This window comes from Strongylocentrotus purpuratus, unplaced genomic scaffold (assembly GCF_000002235.5).
Source record: "Strongylocentrotus purpuratus isolate Spur 01 unplaced genomic scaffold, Spur_5.0 spur5_scaffold_8, whole genome shotgun sequence".
Lineage (NCBI taxonomy): Eukaryota > Metazoa > Echinodermata > Echinoidea > Camarodonta > Strongylocentrotidae > Strongylocentrotus > Strongylocentrotus purpuratus.
In genome coordinates, this window is record NW_022145614.1 from 33,088,469 (window position 1) to 33,106,435 (window position 17,967).

General features: G+C 35.5%; 1 protein-coding gene across 2 annotated transcripts in view; it reads left to right on the forward strand.

Annotated features, from left to right (window-relative positions):
* The first annotated feature begins 1,621 nt into the window (after nt 1-1,621).
* LOC583976 (WD repeat-containing protein 89) overlaps nt 1,622-17,967 on the forward strand; it is a 60,798-nt gene continuing 44,452 nt past the window's right edge. Inside the window, exons 1-3 of one of the 2 annotated variants that reach the window (XM_030975264.1) lie at nt 1,622-2,120; nt 6,956-7,087; nt 16,175-16,275. In XM_030975264.1, the coding sequence (XP_030831124.1) occupies nt 6,984-7,087; nt 16,175-16,275 (205 nt within the window). In that variant the 5' untranslated portion in view covers nt 1,622-2,120; nt 6,956-6,983. The remainder of the gene's footprint in view (nt 2,121-6,955; nt 7,088-16,174; nt 16,276-17,967) is intronic. The other variant, XM_030975265.1, reaches the window with a different exon arrangement.

A 17,967-nucleotide genomic window follows, 5' to 3' on the forward strand; every position in this document is an offset into this window, starting at 1 on the left:
TTATCTATTTGTTCTGCATTAAGTCGGGGCTCAGAATACTAAATTTATCCACATTTTCAAATAAACAAAAAGGAAACTTAAAGGTTCAAATTACACTTGAAATGGTAATATAAATGCAGTTTATAATCATATTGCAATCAATGTATAAGTGTTATTTGATTTCCAATTAATTATTTTCAGAATGATATTATGCTTGTGATGATGCACATTTGCTATTATTGCTATTTGTATATTTCTTCTTGTACTATGTTTATGTACAATGATTGTAAAACCAGTGAAAAAAAAGAATTTCCCGAATTGACAATAAATGGCAATTCAATACAATTTAATTCAAGTCTTCTCTTGGAGTGCTCTCTCGTACCAACCCCTCATCTTGAGTCTATATTAGACCCCCCCCCCCCCCCCATGCAGGCGTAGGCTATTTATAAGGTAGGCATAATGTTGAAATGAAATTCATGGACAAACTTTTACGATGGGAATGTGTTGAAAACGCCTATAAAAAGCGTGTGAAACCCCCGTTTAGGTACTTTATAGAGTTAAAAAGTTATATAATATTTAACGAGGAGTTGGATAGGAGACAAGGGTTCCTTTCCGGTCTACCCTATAGTGATAAAAAAAATATATACATCTGATGTGAAACTTGCATGTCAGGTTTTATAATCAAAGGGTCCTCATAAGATTTGCTAACCATTGAGTTAACATTACAAATAAATTATAAAGAAAAGAAAAAGCTCATCGGAGCGACTAAGACAAGGAACATATGAAGGTAGATGAGGGGGGCGATCCAGGAGGGGGGGGGGCAGGGACACGCCCCCCCCCCCCCCGCGAAAATTTGAAAAAGTGCACACACACACATAATGTATAGCATAATACTGACTAAAGACTGCACTTTTACGCTCTGGAGGGCCAAAGAGTGCAGCGTTTAGACTAATAAAAATGCAAGAATCTTGTCGCTCCCTCGCATAATATCCTTCAAAATATACAAGTAAATATTGTAGAAATCTGTATTCCGTTGGTATCAATTAAGCACAGTTTATCCTGTATGTTTACAAGACTAAGAGTTATAGAAATAGTTCAGTGCTGCTCCATTATACTTACCGGTACTACAATTTACATACTATGTATTTACAACCCTTCGGACTGCAAAATAATTTACCGGCAAAGTAAAAGTGAAGTGTGAGAAAATTATCATATTGCTCGTTTTTATACTTTATATATATTTTTGCTTTGGAATATAATTGTTTAATCACAACAAAACTTCAAAACATGAGAGGGGGATAGTCACTTCTGTCACCTTGTCCCCTCTCGTTCACTATATGCTCCCTCCCTCCCCCACACCCCCCCGTCATGAAAAGAAATCACCACCCCTGGGTACGTATATAATTTAGTGGACTTATAAGTCCACTAAATTTTACATTTTTTGAAATAGAAATACAAAAATAACCGCATAGATTTGCTTACAGAATTTGTATCGGAAGGGGTGTCGCCTCTAACCCCCCCCCCCCCCTCCCCTCCACCTCCCCTCCCCCCCTCCACCTCCCCTCCCCCTCCTCCCCCTACGCTGACTCCAGCGACCTCCGATCCCCCATAGACGACGCGGCGCTCGTGCATAATATTTAGTAGCGCAATATGATCATGTGCGGATATGGTTCCGCACCGACACCACTATACCTGCCAGCGGCTCGCCACATAACTATAGATGTTAGTGTTACCCATACGTAGCCGTCACTGTGCTGTTCATCGCATTCATGAATACAATTCTCCAGATTCGAAGCTGATTTGAACAAATTAACTCTGAAAGATAACAGAAAATAGAATACAAGCCACGGACATCTATTCATTGTGTGCTGGAAAGACAGTTGGTTGGTAATAATAATTGGTTGTTACACATAGCCGAGGCCGAGCGAACGGGAGGTACCGATATACTAGCCCGGTAGGATCGGCTAAGTTTTCCATGGTTTCACGCTTAACACGAACGACAACTGTTTTGCACGTCGAAAGTCTCTTCATTCATTCCGCAGTCTCCTCGTGAAAGATCACATTTAATGGTAGTTTTCGCCCGATATTGACGGGAACCTCAATCAGATCAGTTTTCTGAAGATGCACACGTGTTTAATTGGGTAAGTATTCTTTACATCTCATTAAGTAGTTTACGTTAAATCCTTATATAAATCATATTTTGTGGGTTAATGATTGAATTCATAATCATGGGGTTAACACGATTTACACATGTAGTCGTTTCTTGAAGGATAACAGATTTGACTGTGAGTTAACAATAGACACCTAAAAACTGTATTGTCATGAATGTCAATTATATTGCAAATTTTCTTGATGATATTGAAGATAAGTAATAAACAACTATGTGCACAATTATATATTATTTCATATTTATTATTATTTATTTTATTTTTTATTTTTGTGTGTGTATAAATGGGGCATTTTCAAACTGTATTCAAATTTATGCATTTTCACCCAGCATCCAGCCTGTTGTATATTCACCTGTTTATTATTTTATCTTAAGAAAAAAAACCTAAATCACTGAATGTAGTTTGCATGCCATATTTGTTGCTAGGTCAGACAAATATTATGGCTTGCGGAATTCCTCTACCTCCGAACACCTAAGAACACCTAAGAAACTGCAGTATGCTTCTTGACTATTGAAAAATAGACCCTTCATATTGCAGGTGAACAAAATCATTCATAACCAGGCACTTCACAAAGACTTGGCATTAATTTGATTATGTGGCCCTTTTTAAAAACAAAGAAGCCCGGAGCTTTGAAGGCTAGATGGAGAGGAACTTATTGCAAAATGGTATGAACTCTGTGAAGTGAACAAGAATCATTCAGTTGGATTTGGATTGTACGTTTCTTTCTCTTGGAGATTTTCGTTTTTCTATAGATTTCTTGACCCTGTTATTGTCATTGTTATTATCATTATTATTATTATTATTATTATGATTATTAGTATTATTATCATTATTACCTGTATTATTATTATTATTACTACTATTGTATTTTTTAATAATTGTTATTATTGCTAGAATTATTATAATTATTATTCACAAATTGTAGGGTGTATTGGTAATTTGGTATCATCAAATCGTCCTTGTTTTCACGAAGTGACGGTAGCGAGGAAAGTCGTAATGCAAAGTGAATGCAATTTTTTTTCACTACCGTCACTTCGTGAAAACAGCAACGAAATGTATCAAATTTCAGAGCGCTTTAAACTTTAAAAAAATATACGGATTATGGATGTACAGGGGTACCTATATTTTGTGTGAATGTTTTCATATTTTTCAGAAATCCTTCTCAGAAATAGCTAGGTTTCTCTTTTCAAAATTTGAAGCATATGAGCACTCTATTTTAAGAAACTATGTCCCTTTTGCAGCCAACACTAAATTCTGTAGAACTTTGCAGGAATTATGAATGTGTCATGTATGTCCTATCTGTGAAATTTAAACGTTATCAGTTTCCTAATATTCAAATTATGCAAGGAAACCCGTTTACTTGCTAGACTTCACTGTCGGACACTATTGAGTAACTGACTGGCTTTTTTCTTCTTTGGTAATAACATACATAAAATGAGCTGTAAAGGGTATATGAGCATTTGTCTACATCAATAACCCAATTCCTGTAATGGCCAAAATGAAACTGTTTGAATCTTTGCCCAGCATAAAATATATACGACCTTTCGGTACAATGGTCTGAAAATCAGACTATTACTTATTGGCTCTATAGCTCCTAAGTCTTTATTTTCCCACTTAAAGACATTTTCAAGCCCCCTTTTTTTTAGGGAAGTTCTAAATTAGTATTGTCTTTCAAATGCCGTTGGAATTTAACCTTTTCATTTTTTGGGCCTGCAAATGGGACATAGTACCTTTAGTTTAAAGACATGTTTGCTATAAGTGCAACTACAGTATATGAGCCAAATTGTAATGTGCAATAGATTGAATTATTTTAGTCTATCATGCACACATGTACATGTATAGGATGTACTGTACTTGTTGTATTGTACGAGGCATAGACTGAGCATCATAACAGCATGACCAGCACCTACATGTAGCTGCATTAATGATGCTGGGGTTTTTGATGAATTATAAATGAATTGCTGCGTCCATGCTATATATACCGGTAGTGATGAACACCTTTTTAAGTTTCTATACATTGGATTCGGATCTCCATTTTGTAAACCCATTTCACCCTATTTAATCATGCATAAATTACAAGCAGAAACCAGTGGGTGAATGAAATCATTGCCATCGCAAGTACTGATTCTGTTGTCTAGTTGGTCAAATTGAGAATTATTCTGGCTTTCAGATGTTCACATAATCTCACTATACATGTTGATTAATTCACCTTTTCAGCTGATATTACTTCTGTGTGAAGATCAATTGATCATTGTATGCTACATTTAGCATTTTCCTGGTGCCTGATTTTACATTTTGTCAATTCATTATAATGTTTTCAGGCTTCTCACCCCTCCCTTTGGTGGGTTATTTTCATATTCTAAGGTAAAAATATTTTAGATTTGAAAAAATGCAAGATTGACAACACTGCTGTATACATGTACTTGTAACCTACAGTGTAACATCATTTTCACAAAAGAGAAATCATGCCAACATGTTCATGTACAATATGAGCTTGAATTAAAAAAAAAATCAACTAGATTTCCAACTTAGATATGGATGGTACATTTAAGATTTATGTTTATCTTCAATCATAACCCTTTATGTACCCTAATGGTCTGTGGTCTGGAGGTAAATGCACATTCAAACTAAAGTAGATGTAGATCGTACAGTCATCTTCATGGATGAAAGTTTAGCAATCCTGAGTGAGGTGTAGTGAATGTTAATGATATAGAGCCTATTGAATATCTCTAACTCTAAGGTCCTAGTATTTGATTTGGTCTGATTTTGAAGGTACAATGTACATGTTGTACAGGGCTCATATTCATTAAACCTTACTAAGATAAGAAGTCAAATAACTAACTACATACCATATAGCCTATGTCACTAGTTGACTAGTAAGCTTTTATGATGTATGTATGAGATTTTGACATGGCTGAGAAATATCAATTTTAAAAAATTGTTTCTTAATGTAAGAAGAAGAAGAAAAAAATAGAAAGTTTTTGAGAAAAAAAAAATCATTACATGTTTAGAAGGAAAATAATAAAAGGCAGTCCAATCTGATCAACAGATTGAATTGTGTGAAGAAAGTTAATCCGAGAAACAGGTTGGTCAAATCCTAAAAGAATTTTTTTTTAAATTGTTTGAAATCTGAGCTCATGCACTATAAAATCTTTGTGAATCTCGACTTTTATTAATTGTTCATTTGAAAGCAAGAGGACAAGTCTCCTATAGTATGGACATTTGCTTTCCTAACTTTAGGGTGTATTCCATGTACTGTAGGCCTATGTCTATAGCATGGTGTTATCAATAAAGAAAAGATCAAACTCAATAGGAACATTCAAAGTAATGATATTCTTGTCATTTTGTTATGTGTTTGAGACAATTGTAGAATTATCTGATATTTCATCTGATTTTGTTGTCACTTAACCCAGTTTGAAATTCCCATGATCTCAACTGAATATTTATAGATCTATCATGTTTCTCTGATGTCATTCAAACTGAATTAGTTGATCTGTTTCTATTAGTATTCTCTTTTTCCTTCAAACCTCCTTAAGTCATTAATGGTCGATTTCCCTTCGGATGTTTGTGATCATCTGTCTAGCATTTAGAAGAAAAAATAAGAAGAGAGACGTCAGCCAAGGAAATACTCAGAAGGTTTAGGTGTTTTGAAAAAGGCTTAAATGATGAACATGTTTTTGAAGAGTTCATTAAGTGCATTCATTAAGTGACCTTCGGCTTCACTAGCATCAGTTTTCTGTGAAGTACAAGCAACGATAATTAGGACAATTAAATGCTAATGATAAAGGGGAAAAATGAAAACACCGGAAGAAATAAATGAGAAGCAGATTGGCAGGAAGTAGCAAAGATACATTGTGCATTAGAACCAGAATAGACAAAATGATAGATGATGAACAAAAATGGGATCACCTTACATTACATGAAATTATGAGAGAAGAAAAGAATGAAGAACAGGAAGGTGAAAATGAATAGAATAATTAGAGAAAGAAGGTAAATGGAAGAAGAATTTGATATAAGTAGAAGAAAAACAGATGATAAGCATGTGTGATAATGAGAAAGTAAGATATGAAGAAGACGGAGATGAAGAAGAAGGTGGAGAAGAAGAAGAAAAGAAGAAGAAAAAAAGAAAGAAAAGGAGTTAAAAGAAGGAAGAGTTCTAGAAGAAGAAGAGGAAGAAGAAGATAAGGATGGAAACAGAATAACTGCAAATAATGAAAAGGAGGGTGGGGGAGGGGGGGCGGCAAGGTGGACTTGCAGGAGGAGAAGCAGAAGAAGAGACTTTATTAGAAAATAAAAGTAAATAAGTAAAACAGCAGAATAGGGGTAAGAACATACAGGGAGAAAGAAATTGATGTACAATTGAAGAACAAAATAGACATTTGCTACATTCCTTCTCCCAGGGGAAAATGATTTGGTTGAACTGCTGCAATAACCATGTAGAACCAGTCCCCCATCTTTACAATATGGAGTGCTTTCAAAGTTTCAAACGTAATGATCATGGTAAACAGTCTTTAAAAGCCCTGATTTTAAATATGTGAGAACGTATAAATGCATTCAAAGAATGAGGCATCAAAGGTACATCTACATAGAGTACAGTATGTGTACTACACTGTACATGTTCAAATAGTGGGGAACATGCAGATTTGTAATCTGTGATCTTTATTGATTGTAGGTCTAATGCTAGACCTGTTTTAAAGGGTAAAGGGGATCTCTTCAGGATGTTTACATGACTTTTCTTTTCAAAATATTTAGATTGTTGGCAAATGTGTGTACCATTGTTTGACATTCTAATGGATGTTATTTTGCAGGTAAATCCATCAACGAGCGCAATCTACGATGTCTCTCTTCACACCGATCACCAACCTAAGACTAGGAGGGAGTACCCCCATCGCTCCCGACAACCAAGCAGTCTACATCACAGAGGTGGATGCTCAGAAAAGGTAAGATCTAGGACCCGTTTCACAAAGCCTTTTTTCAATGACAATGACAAAAATCATTGACAAATCTGCTGATAACCAATCAGAAGCAAGGATTTCAGTAGCTTATCACAAAAACTGTCATTTGTCACTGATGACAAGTTTTGTGAAACACCCCCTGGTGTGATAGGACATGAATCAGAATCAATCCGCCTACATGGGATCCTAAAAAAATATACATACCGGTAAGCCTTGTATATCAAACATTGCCAGTTGTCTCAGCAAGTGTGATCTATTGGGCTAGTTACAGAATATAACATGCGATGTAGTTACCCCCTTTCCAGGAGAGTTGATTGTAGAATTATTAAAAAAAAAGGGGGGGGGTGGGGGGGGGGGGGGGGGAGGAAGAGTTACTTGTAAATTAGAAGTATAGTATTCCCTATTATAAGTGCATATCAACACAAATTTAATTATAAGTGCATATCAACACAAATTTAATTTAATTATACAGATATTCACCTCGGTGATCACATTTCAATGAATTCTCTGCATATTCACAAAAGGGAACCATTCATTTCCATTTATTATTTTAATTTCTGTCCAACTGAATTATAAACTATTTTTTTCAAATATTAATACAATAATAGGACTAGGGTGGATGGAAAAGGAATTTTGAAAACTGGCATATAGGAAATGACAAAAATATGTTATCACTCAAATGGAAATGTACATTTTTCAATTTTTCACAAGTGTTTTGATAAGATTATTTAAACTCTGATATATGAAATGAAAATATATTTTATCTTAATAGTAGCTTAACAATGTGATAGAAGGCCTCTGCATTAGAAGTTGTTCCATGCATACACAATTGGACTATAGCCTAGCCAAGATACAGTGGCGTAATGAGCAAAACTTTTTTGGGAGCAGAAAGAAAGTATAATTTACAAAAAAGTGAGAAAAAAACCCTAGAAAATCATATCATTTTGGCAACATTTGTAAATCACTGTTATGAAATTAGAATTAAACCATGCTTGAATTGTATTGGGGGGAGCGGCAACTGTCCCCCCCCCCCCCCCCCCCCCCCCTTCGCCCCTCATCAGCACGCCAGTGCTAAGATGTATTCATCTTTTACTGGTGTACACTCTGAAAGATTACTATCCTCAAAGACCTCAAGCCATGAAAAAAATGCTTTTTAATGAGCAGAGCCTTTCATGTATAAATACACCGTAATCTAGCTTTTATTGGCCTTGCAATTAGTACAGAGTGGAGATACCTTTTCATTTCTACTGACAGTGCGATACCTCTCTAAACAATACCTCGTGTACTGAACAAACCATAATTACTAGCTTGCAGCGCCGGAGCATTCCAGCGCTGGATTTATTTGCAGTAGTATTACAATCATGCTTTCATCATCCAACCATGGTCCGACTAATGAAAGGCTGGTTGGCTAGCTGGTAGGAGATGAGTGCTTATGTGGATTTTTTGCAATCATGATTGTTAACACGTAGATGTTATGAGCTAAAGTAGTCACGTGATATCGGCCAATCATGAGGATGATATTTTGAGCCTTGGGCCAAGTCATGAATCAATAAAATCATATTAGTGAACGGAGACATTAGTCAAGCGTATGTAATGACAGGAATAAATCATTTTCCTATGATTACGTCCCTCAGGAATCAAGTTTGCAAGTTGTGTAATAATGATATATATTCAACAAATGGAGACGAGTTTGGCCAAAAGGCTAAAGATCATATTAAAACTTTGGGTCTTTTCTTTGCCTCTCTGCACTCATTTGCCACACTTGCATTTTTGGCTTTTTGCACAAAACAATATATGTATAAACTGATGGAGAGAATTCTTTGTGCAACACAGTAGCTTGGTTAAATGATCAATATCCGTTTTTGATTAACTACTGAGTAGATGAAAACCCTAACATTGGTATAGATTAGTATACATGTATGATAGATACATATGTGGCATAAAGAGATTATTTGTGTGGCATGTAAAGAGTTAAGGTTATAAAGATAATTGGAACCATGAATGTGATCGTGCTTTATTAAAGACCCACAATACTAACCATGTAGGATGAAATAACCATCGTTTTCCTACATGCATTTTGAATACATTTGATAATATAAAAGTGATCTTTTCTTACAAGTTTACATTGTAGCTCTGTTTCATGCATGAGGCTGTATAGGTAATTAGATACTTTGTTTACTTTCTATAACTGAATCACTATATAGTATGAAAGCAACATCTATTACACAGAATCTTTGCTGTATGGTACATTACAAACCAAGCAGTGTTAAAAAAACCCAGGATAAACAAAGATTTTTGTCCAGGATTCAATGTAGAAATTCATGCTTTTCTATTCTATCCCTTGATATACATGAACATGTAGAATGTTGAATCATTGTAATTACAGTTATCATGAAGATACAGTTCATTTTCTTTTGAACTGGTTATGTTTATGATAGCAATGTGTTAGAAGCTAAAAGGGCGTTATATCATAAACATGTACTTTGACATAGAGTTAACTCCCTTTTGGCTCTGAACAGGTGGATTCCTGTCATACCCATCTCCCTAGCTCTTTTTGTATTTCTTAACCTGTACTGCATGTAAATCTATCTATTCCACATGCATGTCCAGTTGAGTGAGATGATGACTCACAAAGCTGTCACTATTCCTCTGAAATAAACACATATCATCCAGAAAGAGATGCATGCAAGTGGATATGGAAAGTGATGATGAAATTCTTAGAACTAGCATAATCCCCCCACCAGGGAATATTCACATCTAAATTGCCCAGAGTATATTGGGGAATGATATGTTTCCCTCTGAAGTTCACAGTCTTTGTACAAATTGTCGTCATGGCTCCATGCGATTAACATAATGCATGTGTTGATGATTGTACATGCAGGCAGGCTCACACATAGGGATTAATTTAGTGATGAGACGGTGTGAAAATAGAGTGCTTCGATCCAGACACCTGACCTACATGTACTCCTTATTCAGGAGACATTGAACTTGAAATGGAAAAATAGGAAGCAAGAAAGATGATTCTTTGAAACAATCAAAATACTGAAGTCAGTTACATTGTACATCTTGATAAATGAATGTGCTATTGAATGTGTTAGAAAGAAGCATCCAAAACGCAAAAGACAAAATAGTTAGTGATATCTGTTACTTCAAAGTTCCTTTTTGACATCTACATGTATAGCTAAATGAAAGTTGAGGTAAAATTAGGTCTAATCAAAATGTATTTACCAGGGATGTGGTTTCACCTCTGTGTGATGAAATGATGATTTTTCAACACATACACATTTTGCGTTCTGGACGCGTCTTTTTGTGCTAATATATTGCACTATGAAAGTTACCTTTACTGTTTGTTGTGTGTGAGTTATAGGACACAATGAGAGTAAGCTAATGTGAAAAGAATCCATTCGATTTCCATAATTCCATATAGTAATCATTTTTAGAATCACTGATGTTAAAGACTATATCATTAACCCCTCTCAAGAAATGTTAATGTCCCATTCAAATAGTGAATAACTGTTTTCTTCTTTTTTCTGTCTTCTTTTCTTCAAATGCCTGCAAGGCTGCAATGCTGCTTCAATTTCTGTCAACATTCTAAAATCTAGATTCCACCGTTTAATTTGTTATAGTTGTTGTTCGATAAATTTAAAGACATGAAACATAATCTATATCCTTAACTCTGTGTTACTACTTTGTTCAACAATTATGGAAACTATGAACATTACCGGTAGGTTAATTGTGAGCATGTCAGTCTCGGATGTAGACATGATTTCTCTTGTGTCGTTAACATGTCTCATCCTACTTTCTATCATCCTTCCCATCCTCCTAAATGAAGTCATTATTATGTATGGTAGTGGGTTCATTCTATATGACTGATTTATCATGGATGCGTGCACTGTATTTCAATGTTCATATTTGATCATTATGGGCCCATTCAGACTATAGGATATTTTTTACAATACTTGTATAAGAAAAGTTGTAATATAGAGAAACATTATAGCGAAAGGGGTGTACAATACTAGAAAACATTGTATAAAGAAACAAGTCTTGAAGAGGTCACTTACAGGACTGTTGGCTAAGTTACCGTTGGCTAATCATTAATGCTTGCTCACTCTAAACCCACTTAGTTACACATGAACATGAACATACATGTCGTTATTTGTATGAGTCGAGATTCAGAGTTTCAGTCTACAGTGGGAAACTTATCTTTCTCAAGTTTTCATTTGAAACGAAGCTCAAACATGCGTTGAGCTACCGGCATACAACGTTTTTGTTAGACAATATTTTGTTTTACAGTGTTTTGTTGTATGACGTTCAAACTAAGAAATAATGCTCAGCTACCGGTATACATGTACATGATGAATTCTTCTGGTGGACTGAACGCGCGCAGGCTAATATGTTTTCATGTTTAGAACTAGCGCTTTGAGTTTGGTTTTATTGCAAGTGTAGTGGAGCTGAATGATATGATTGGTAATTGAGGGGGTGTGAAATGGACTGGAAGCAAATTAACTGATCCCAGTCCAGGCAGGAGAGATTTATATCAATAAATATTTAATATCATATTTGGAATCTAGCTCCGATCCCATGTAATGAGTCTGAGATGAACTGTGTTCAATTCAAAGTGCGAAGTGAGCTTGTTACTGAGCTGGAGCAGCATGTAGGCCTATTCAGGTTTGTCTTTACGTTACTGTTTCATAATGGTGATGCTTATTACATGTACTATAAGTTTTTGGTAATATAGAACTGTGTTATCCAAAGAGTAAGTCAAGTCAAATTTAAATAAATGCAAACCTAAAGAGATTTTGTTGTGAATTAAATCAAAGTTGAGTAATTTTGCTCTACATTAGTTTGTCTACAAATAAACTTGAAAAAAAACATTCCAGGTAGATAACAGCCAATCTCAATAATTCTTATCTCAAGGCAAATTGAAGATTTTGAAATTCATATCGATGTTTGCACAAAATATCATAACTCTTTCTCATTGCTTCATACATGTATATTGTTTTCAGGCACAATTTCAAGTAATTACTTGGTTAGAAAGTGCCTCACAGCCCACTGTACTCTTTTACGATACATTATATTTGAGGAAGAGACAAGATTTATCGATTTGTGTGGGTGGTTGATGATCAAATTCTAAAGCAAATCATCTCTTTTACAGGAATTCAAGAAACGGTTTCAATACCCTGTTGACCCATGTATGTGACCAAGGCCCTGAGGTAACTTTATACTAGGATGCCCTATTTCCTAGTGGATAGCATCTATGTAAATGAGATGCTAGCTTGTCTACATCCTAGTGGTGAAAAGGGCTTAATCGTGACAGTGCATGATGATGCATCGCTACACTTAATTTAAAGGGATCCGCTAACTTTGTCTCAGATTTTGAAACAAAATCCTGGATTTAGCTTTATGCTGCAATCATAATTATAAACCTTTAGGTCAGTCAGGAACCCCATGACTTTTATAAGCCGATCACCTGTCTGATTATCAAGATATTTATGATTGGAATTACAAATTTTGAAAACCGTTTGCCAAACGGTTTTCATAACACTACAGTCTATTGGGGAAAACGAGTATGATAAAGCCGGTCACTCAAATATTTTTACTTTTTTGAGGCACTTCTTGATCATTTTGAAGCACAATTTTTTTAGGGCTTCAATATTACACCATATCACAGACACTGATAACACATAGGGTCATGCATCTCAGATTTAACAGTGTTAACGGATGCCTTTAAATGTAAAGATTCTTGTGAAATTGGTAAGTCACGAAATCAGTACCCTGCATTCAGACTTATAGTATTTATTGTATAGCTGTACGATTTAAGTATTTTTTTCTAGTCTCAAAGTCATATAAAGAAACGTTGTATAGCGAACCGCCTGTTTGCTCATCATTTTGAATGAAATCTCGATCATTGATGAAGAATCAGGTCCCTACTGTAGTGTGAATGTTGTTGTATCGTACAAATAAAATCATGTAACTGGGCGGGGCTTTTCATGTTAACTGACCTAGTCAAAATTTATTTCTTTATGAAATGTTTCTTGATACAATGTTGTCTTCTAATCTGTATGATCCTTTTGCTATACAATAATTTAAAATGGATTATTTTACTGAAACAACATTTTAAACAGAATGAATATAAGTGATTCTTATAAAATATGCTTTTGTTTTCCTTTCCTTACAAATTTGTTATGTACCCAACCTTAATGGAATTTTTACACTGGATTTCAATTATAAGCTTATGACTTTTTGAAATGTTTGGATCGCTGTTTCTCTGCATCAGTGATTTTGATAATAACAGAAAAATGAGACAATCCTGTTAGTGGAAATATTAGAAAAAATATCAGATAAATCATCCTGAACGTAATGCATTTTTCAAGATCACTTTACAGATTGGTGTGTGATTGCTGTACCACCTCCTCTCTTTTTGTATTTGATTATAACCAATATATCCCTTTTTTACAGTTGATGAAATAATAGATTATTTTTATATGTAAATTAATTGGATTTTTATACAATTTGTTGATTGCATCAGCAATTTTTTTTCCTGAGAAGAATAATTTCTGAAATTATAGCATTGCCTACACGTATTTCCTTCAAAAGTTTTTTTCCAAATATCCATAAACATTCACTGTCCTCTTTTTATCATTTTTTTGCATTTATTCCCAACCATATTGATTTCAAGGAAGGTTTTCCCTAGAAGTATACATGTATGTTTAGCAAAATGTAAAATGAGATAACTGGGTGTCAGTAAAGTTATCATCCATTTGTTGCAATTCTGTAAGAATCATAATTTTTTTCAACAAATTAACAACTCAAGGGGCAAGGGCAATTCAATACCCTATTGTTTTTCCCAGAAAAATCATGTTTAGATTACACAATATTTCAATATCACGTTCACACATTTCATTAGGTGATGCACAAGGCTATTGAAATCGCCTTAGATTGATTTTTCAAAGTAGTTGCTCTTGTGGTGTTTTTATAATGATTGTGAAGAGGAAAGGTGTATGGAGGAAGGTGGGGAGGGGGGGGGGAGGAGGAGGAGGGGGGGGGGCTGGATGGGATGACCCATTTCTGTTCCTGACTCTCTTTCCTATGGAGGGGTTGTAAACACTTGAGATGTGCAGGTTGTATCCATCCTCTGTGTCCTGTGTCTGTTTCAAGCAGGTAACTAAGTGCATGTAAATAGATCAAGATGTAGAGGATATGAAGACTTGACCTATAGATACAGTGCAGTCACTATTAAAGGCTGGCTGGCCTACAAACACCTGAGGTTCTGGGGTTTGAGCCCCTCCCCCTTTAAAAATGTTTGAAAAAAATGTTTAAAAAATAGATAAATAAGAATGAAAATAAATACATTTCCCCATATAAAAGGGATCCCCAAAACCATGTTTTTCTTTCTTCCTTGAGGTTTGTGGTGAGTGAAAATGCACCCCAAAATGTGAGGACTTTCCTGCTTCTGTACATTTACCGCTATACCTCAATGGTGTATGCTAGAGTCAAGGTTGTAATGAAACCAATTCAATTCACCACATATCCAATTGGCTATAATCCTATTGTGATCAATACAAGCTGTACAGGAGCTATCTCTCTGGTTTCATCATACATGACGTAGGGGTGTAGGAGGGGGGTATGTCGTGGGTTGATTGATTTGGTTTCCATCAATGGGCATACGAGAATCAATCAATTAGCATAGATTGGTTAGCGTGCCAAACCAAGCTCAATTTGATGACACTAGATGAGACCTCGTCGCTCTGAAGGCCACAGGTATTTTTAATTCTCATGATAAAAAACAATATGAACAGAGTATAAAGCAGGGTAGGTATTCAGGCATGGAGTGATAGTCATTCTAAAAAGGGCATTGGGAATATGGGATACAGTATAGCTATAAGCAGCTTATAGATTTGACTATAATCACTTAAATTGGGAGTGAGTAGAAAGAGTAGGGTTGCAGGCTATTGTTTAAAGGGAAAGTCCGCCTTGATATAAATTTGTTTTGATAGAAGTGGAAATATGGATGGGGGAGAGAGAGAGAGGAGTAACATTAAATCAATACATGCACCCTTAATATGATCGTTGCATACAAATATGTTTTCTGAAATATCTTTATTAAACAGGTTTTATCATTTCTTGATAATTCATGCAAAATTTAAATACCAATTCAATGGGAGAGATGCTTGCAAGATGCGTCATTTGATGGATGATACCAGTTAAAACTCACAACTTTCATATTCTTATCACATTTTGCTCAAACTTTCACTAATCTGTTTCTCACACTTTCCTGTCTTGTTTAATACCAACTAAATGTCAGGGTGGATTTGTCATTTAATTGGACACCACCGTGGCAGCTAGAATAACCAAATGTTATTGTCCCATGAGTTTGTAACACAGAGGTTATTTTTGTTTGCCTTTATTTCTCACAAACAATTTATAGTAAAAATATTTATTTGCCTTTATTTTCACAATAATATTGTATTTTTTTAAAGCTTTGTTTGGTTGCTCATCATAAATATATGGTTTAGGCCATCGCTTAGGTTTCAATTCCCTCCATGTGAAGAATATGAATACATAAATGATGTGTTCGAGTTCACACACCCTATCATATGAACACATGTGAAATCCTACTCAGTCAGTCAAAGCCAAGGGCATTATTGATTGCTAGAAGGAAAAGGCCAGATATCGGGAACGCTGAACATGTCTTCCAGGTCCTTGCATGGGTTGTATTGCGCGGTACCTTTTTTAGCTCATTGAAATTTTGTGAAGACAGTTATTTATTTGATGTCGATAGCTAGTGATGTGGGCATTTAATGACAACAAACCACAAAATCATGATTGTTTTATTTCAATTTTATAAAAGTCACTAGATGATTATCATTATTATATTTTATCATGAGGGCATCTTATTTTTTTCATATAATATGTATGTGTGGGTGTTTTTTCTTTTCTTTTCATAACATTATTTATCACAGATACTTGCTTCAGCCTCAACAGCTGTTTTCAGAGTACTATCTATGGACACTCTAACAATGAGAAATAAATCCACATACATGAATATGATACTGTTTGTTTGATTTGTAGGTTTGCACGATGTGGAGAGCCATTGATAGCGATGGTATGCTCAGATCATACTATCAAACTGGTTGGCAAGGAAACCATGTCATCAGCAGGTCAACTCAAAGGTGAGTAATCAATATCTCGAGTTAAACGCTTTCTCATCAGGTTTATCCCACAAAAGAGGGAAAAAAACTTGGTTTTCCAACTATTTCAGATTTCCATTTTTGTTTTCCCTTGATGGCCTCCACAATAAATGACTAGTGCCTTATGCAGGCCTGATAATTACCTGATTTTTTTTTACTCAAGGGGGGGGGGGGGGGTGCTCACTATCACCCCTGCTTATGTAAAAAAAAAAAAATGTTTTATTAATATATCTGTAGTAGCTCCTGAAGAAAAGATGATAAGTATTACCTAGAAGGTGGGTTTTTAAAGCAAGTGGATAGGAGCAATGGAATTTTCAGCAAATCAAATTTAAATTTCACTAACATTATGAAGATGAAGTAGTAGCAAATTTCATTTTTGTGTACGCTTGAAGAAATATATGTGGAAGCTTTAATTACAGGATTGTAAATATTACCAGAATAGGATGATCATGCATCATAGAGGAGTCATCTTTCCCAGTATGAATTCTTTTGAATGTTTCTTGCTGCCTGCATGCTATCAATATTTCTCAATGGTGTTACGATTGATGAGACATCCATTGCTGACTGTAACAATTCATCATGTGTTCATGGGTATACACCAGTATATTGAAGAGATAGTGATATAAAGTGTGTGTTTGTGTGTGTGGGTGTGTGTGTGTGAGAGAGAGAGAGAGAGAGAGAGAGAGAGGAGAGATAAAGGGAGAGAATGGAGAGAGAGAGAGAGAGAGAGAGAGAGAGAGAGAGAGAGAAGTTATAAAGGGAGAGAATGGAGAGAGAGAGAGAGAGAGAGAGAGAGAGAGAGAGAGAGAGAGAGAGAGAGAGATAAAGGGAGAGAATGGAGAGAGAGAGAGAGAGAGAGAGAGGGGGAAAGAGAGGGGGACAGTACTGAGGAAGAAAGTGAGAAAGGCTGAGCATAGAGACAAGAATAGAAAGTGTGGGTGTGTGTGAGGGTGTGTGGTTAGCAAGCAAGGACACTCATATGAACTCTATCTTCACTTTGACGACAAAAAGAGGATGTCCTCATTTTAAGGACCCTGTAAATTGTTTGAAATTTGAGACCCATTTTATTTAGATGCTCTATTTGCATGGTAAAGGTAGATCCTCGGGTATGACTCTGCAGTCAAATAATTTCCAGATCATCCTCAGGATGTTATATTCCTACAAACATGTCTGTCCTTGAATATGAAATAACATACTGATGTGTATTATGAGTCCTTGATTTACACCAGAAATGCTTATGTGTGTGTGAGAGAGAGAGGGAAGATGAGAGAGTTTTGAAAGAGAGATAATATATATATATATAGAGAGAGAGAGAGAGAGAGAGAGAGAGAGAGAGAGAGAGAGAGAGAGAGAGAGGGGGGGGGGGGGGGGGGGGAGAGAAAGATGGTATTGTTTATGAGAGAAAGAAACATGAGAGTAAAGCAGGGTGACTGCTTCCGGAGGGATATATATTTACTGACATACTTTGTACACATCTACTATAGATACACATTTACTGTATAAAAGGAATCTCACATGCTTGGCTAAGCTGAATGTTAATCAATCGTTTCTATAATCATCCTTACAGGTTTTACATGATTTGTATCAATGCACTTCACAATGTGAAGTGCATTGATTTGCTTATGTTCTGAAAATGGCCTGTCTAGCTGTAAAAAAGAGAAGTTTTAGCTTAAT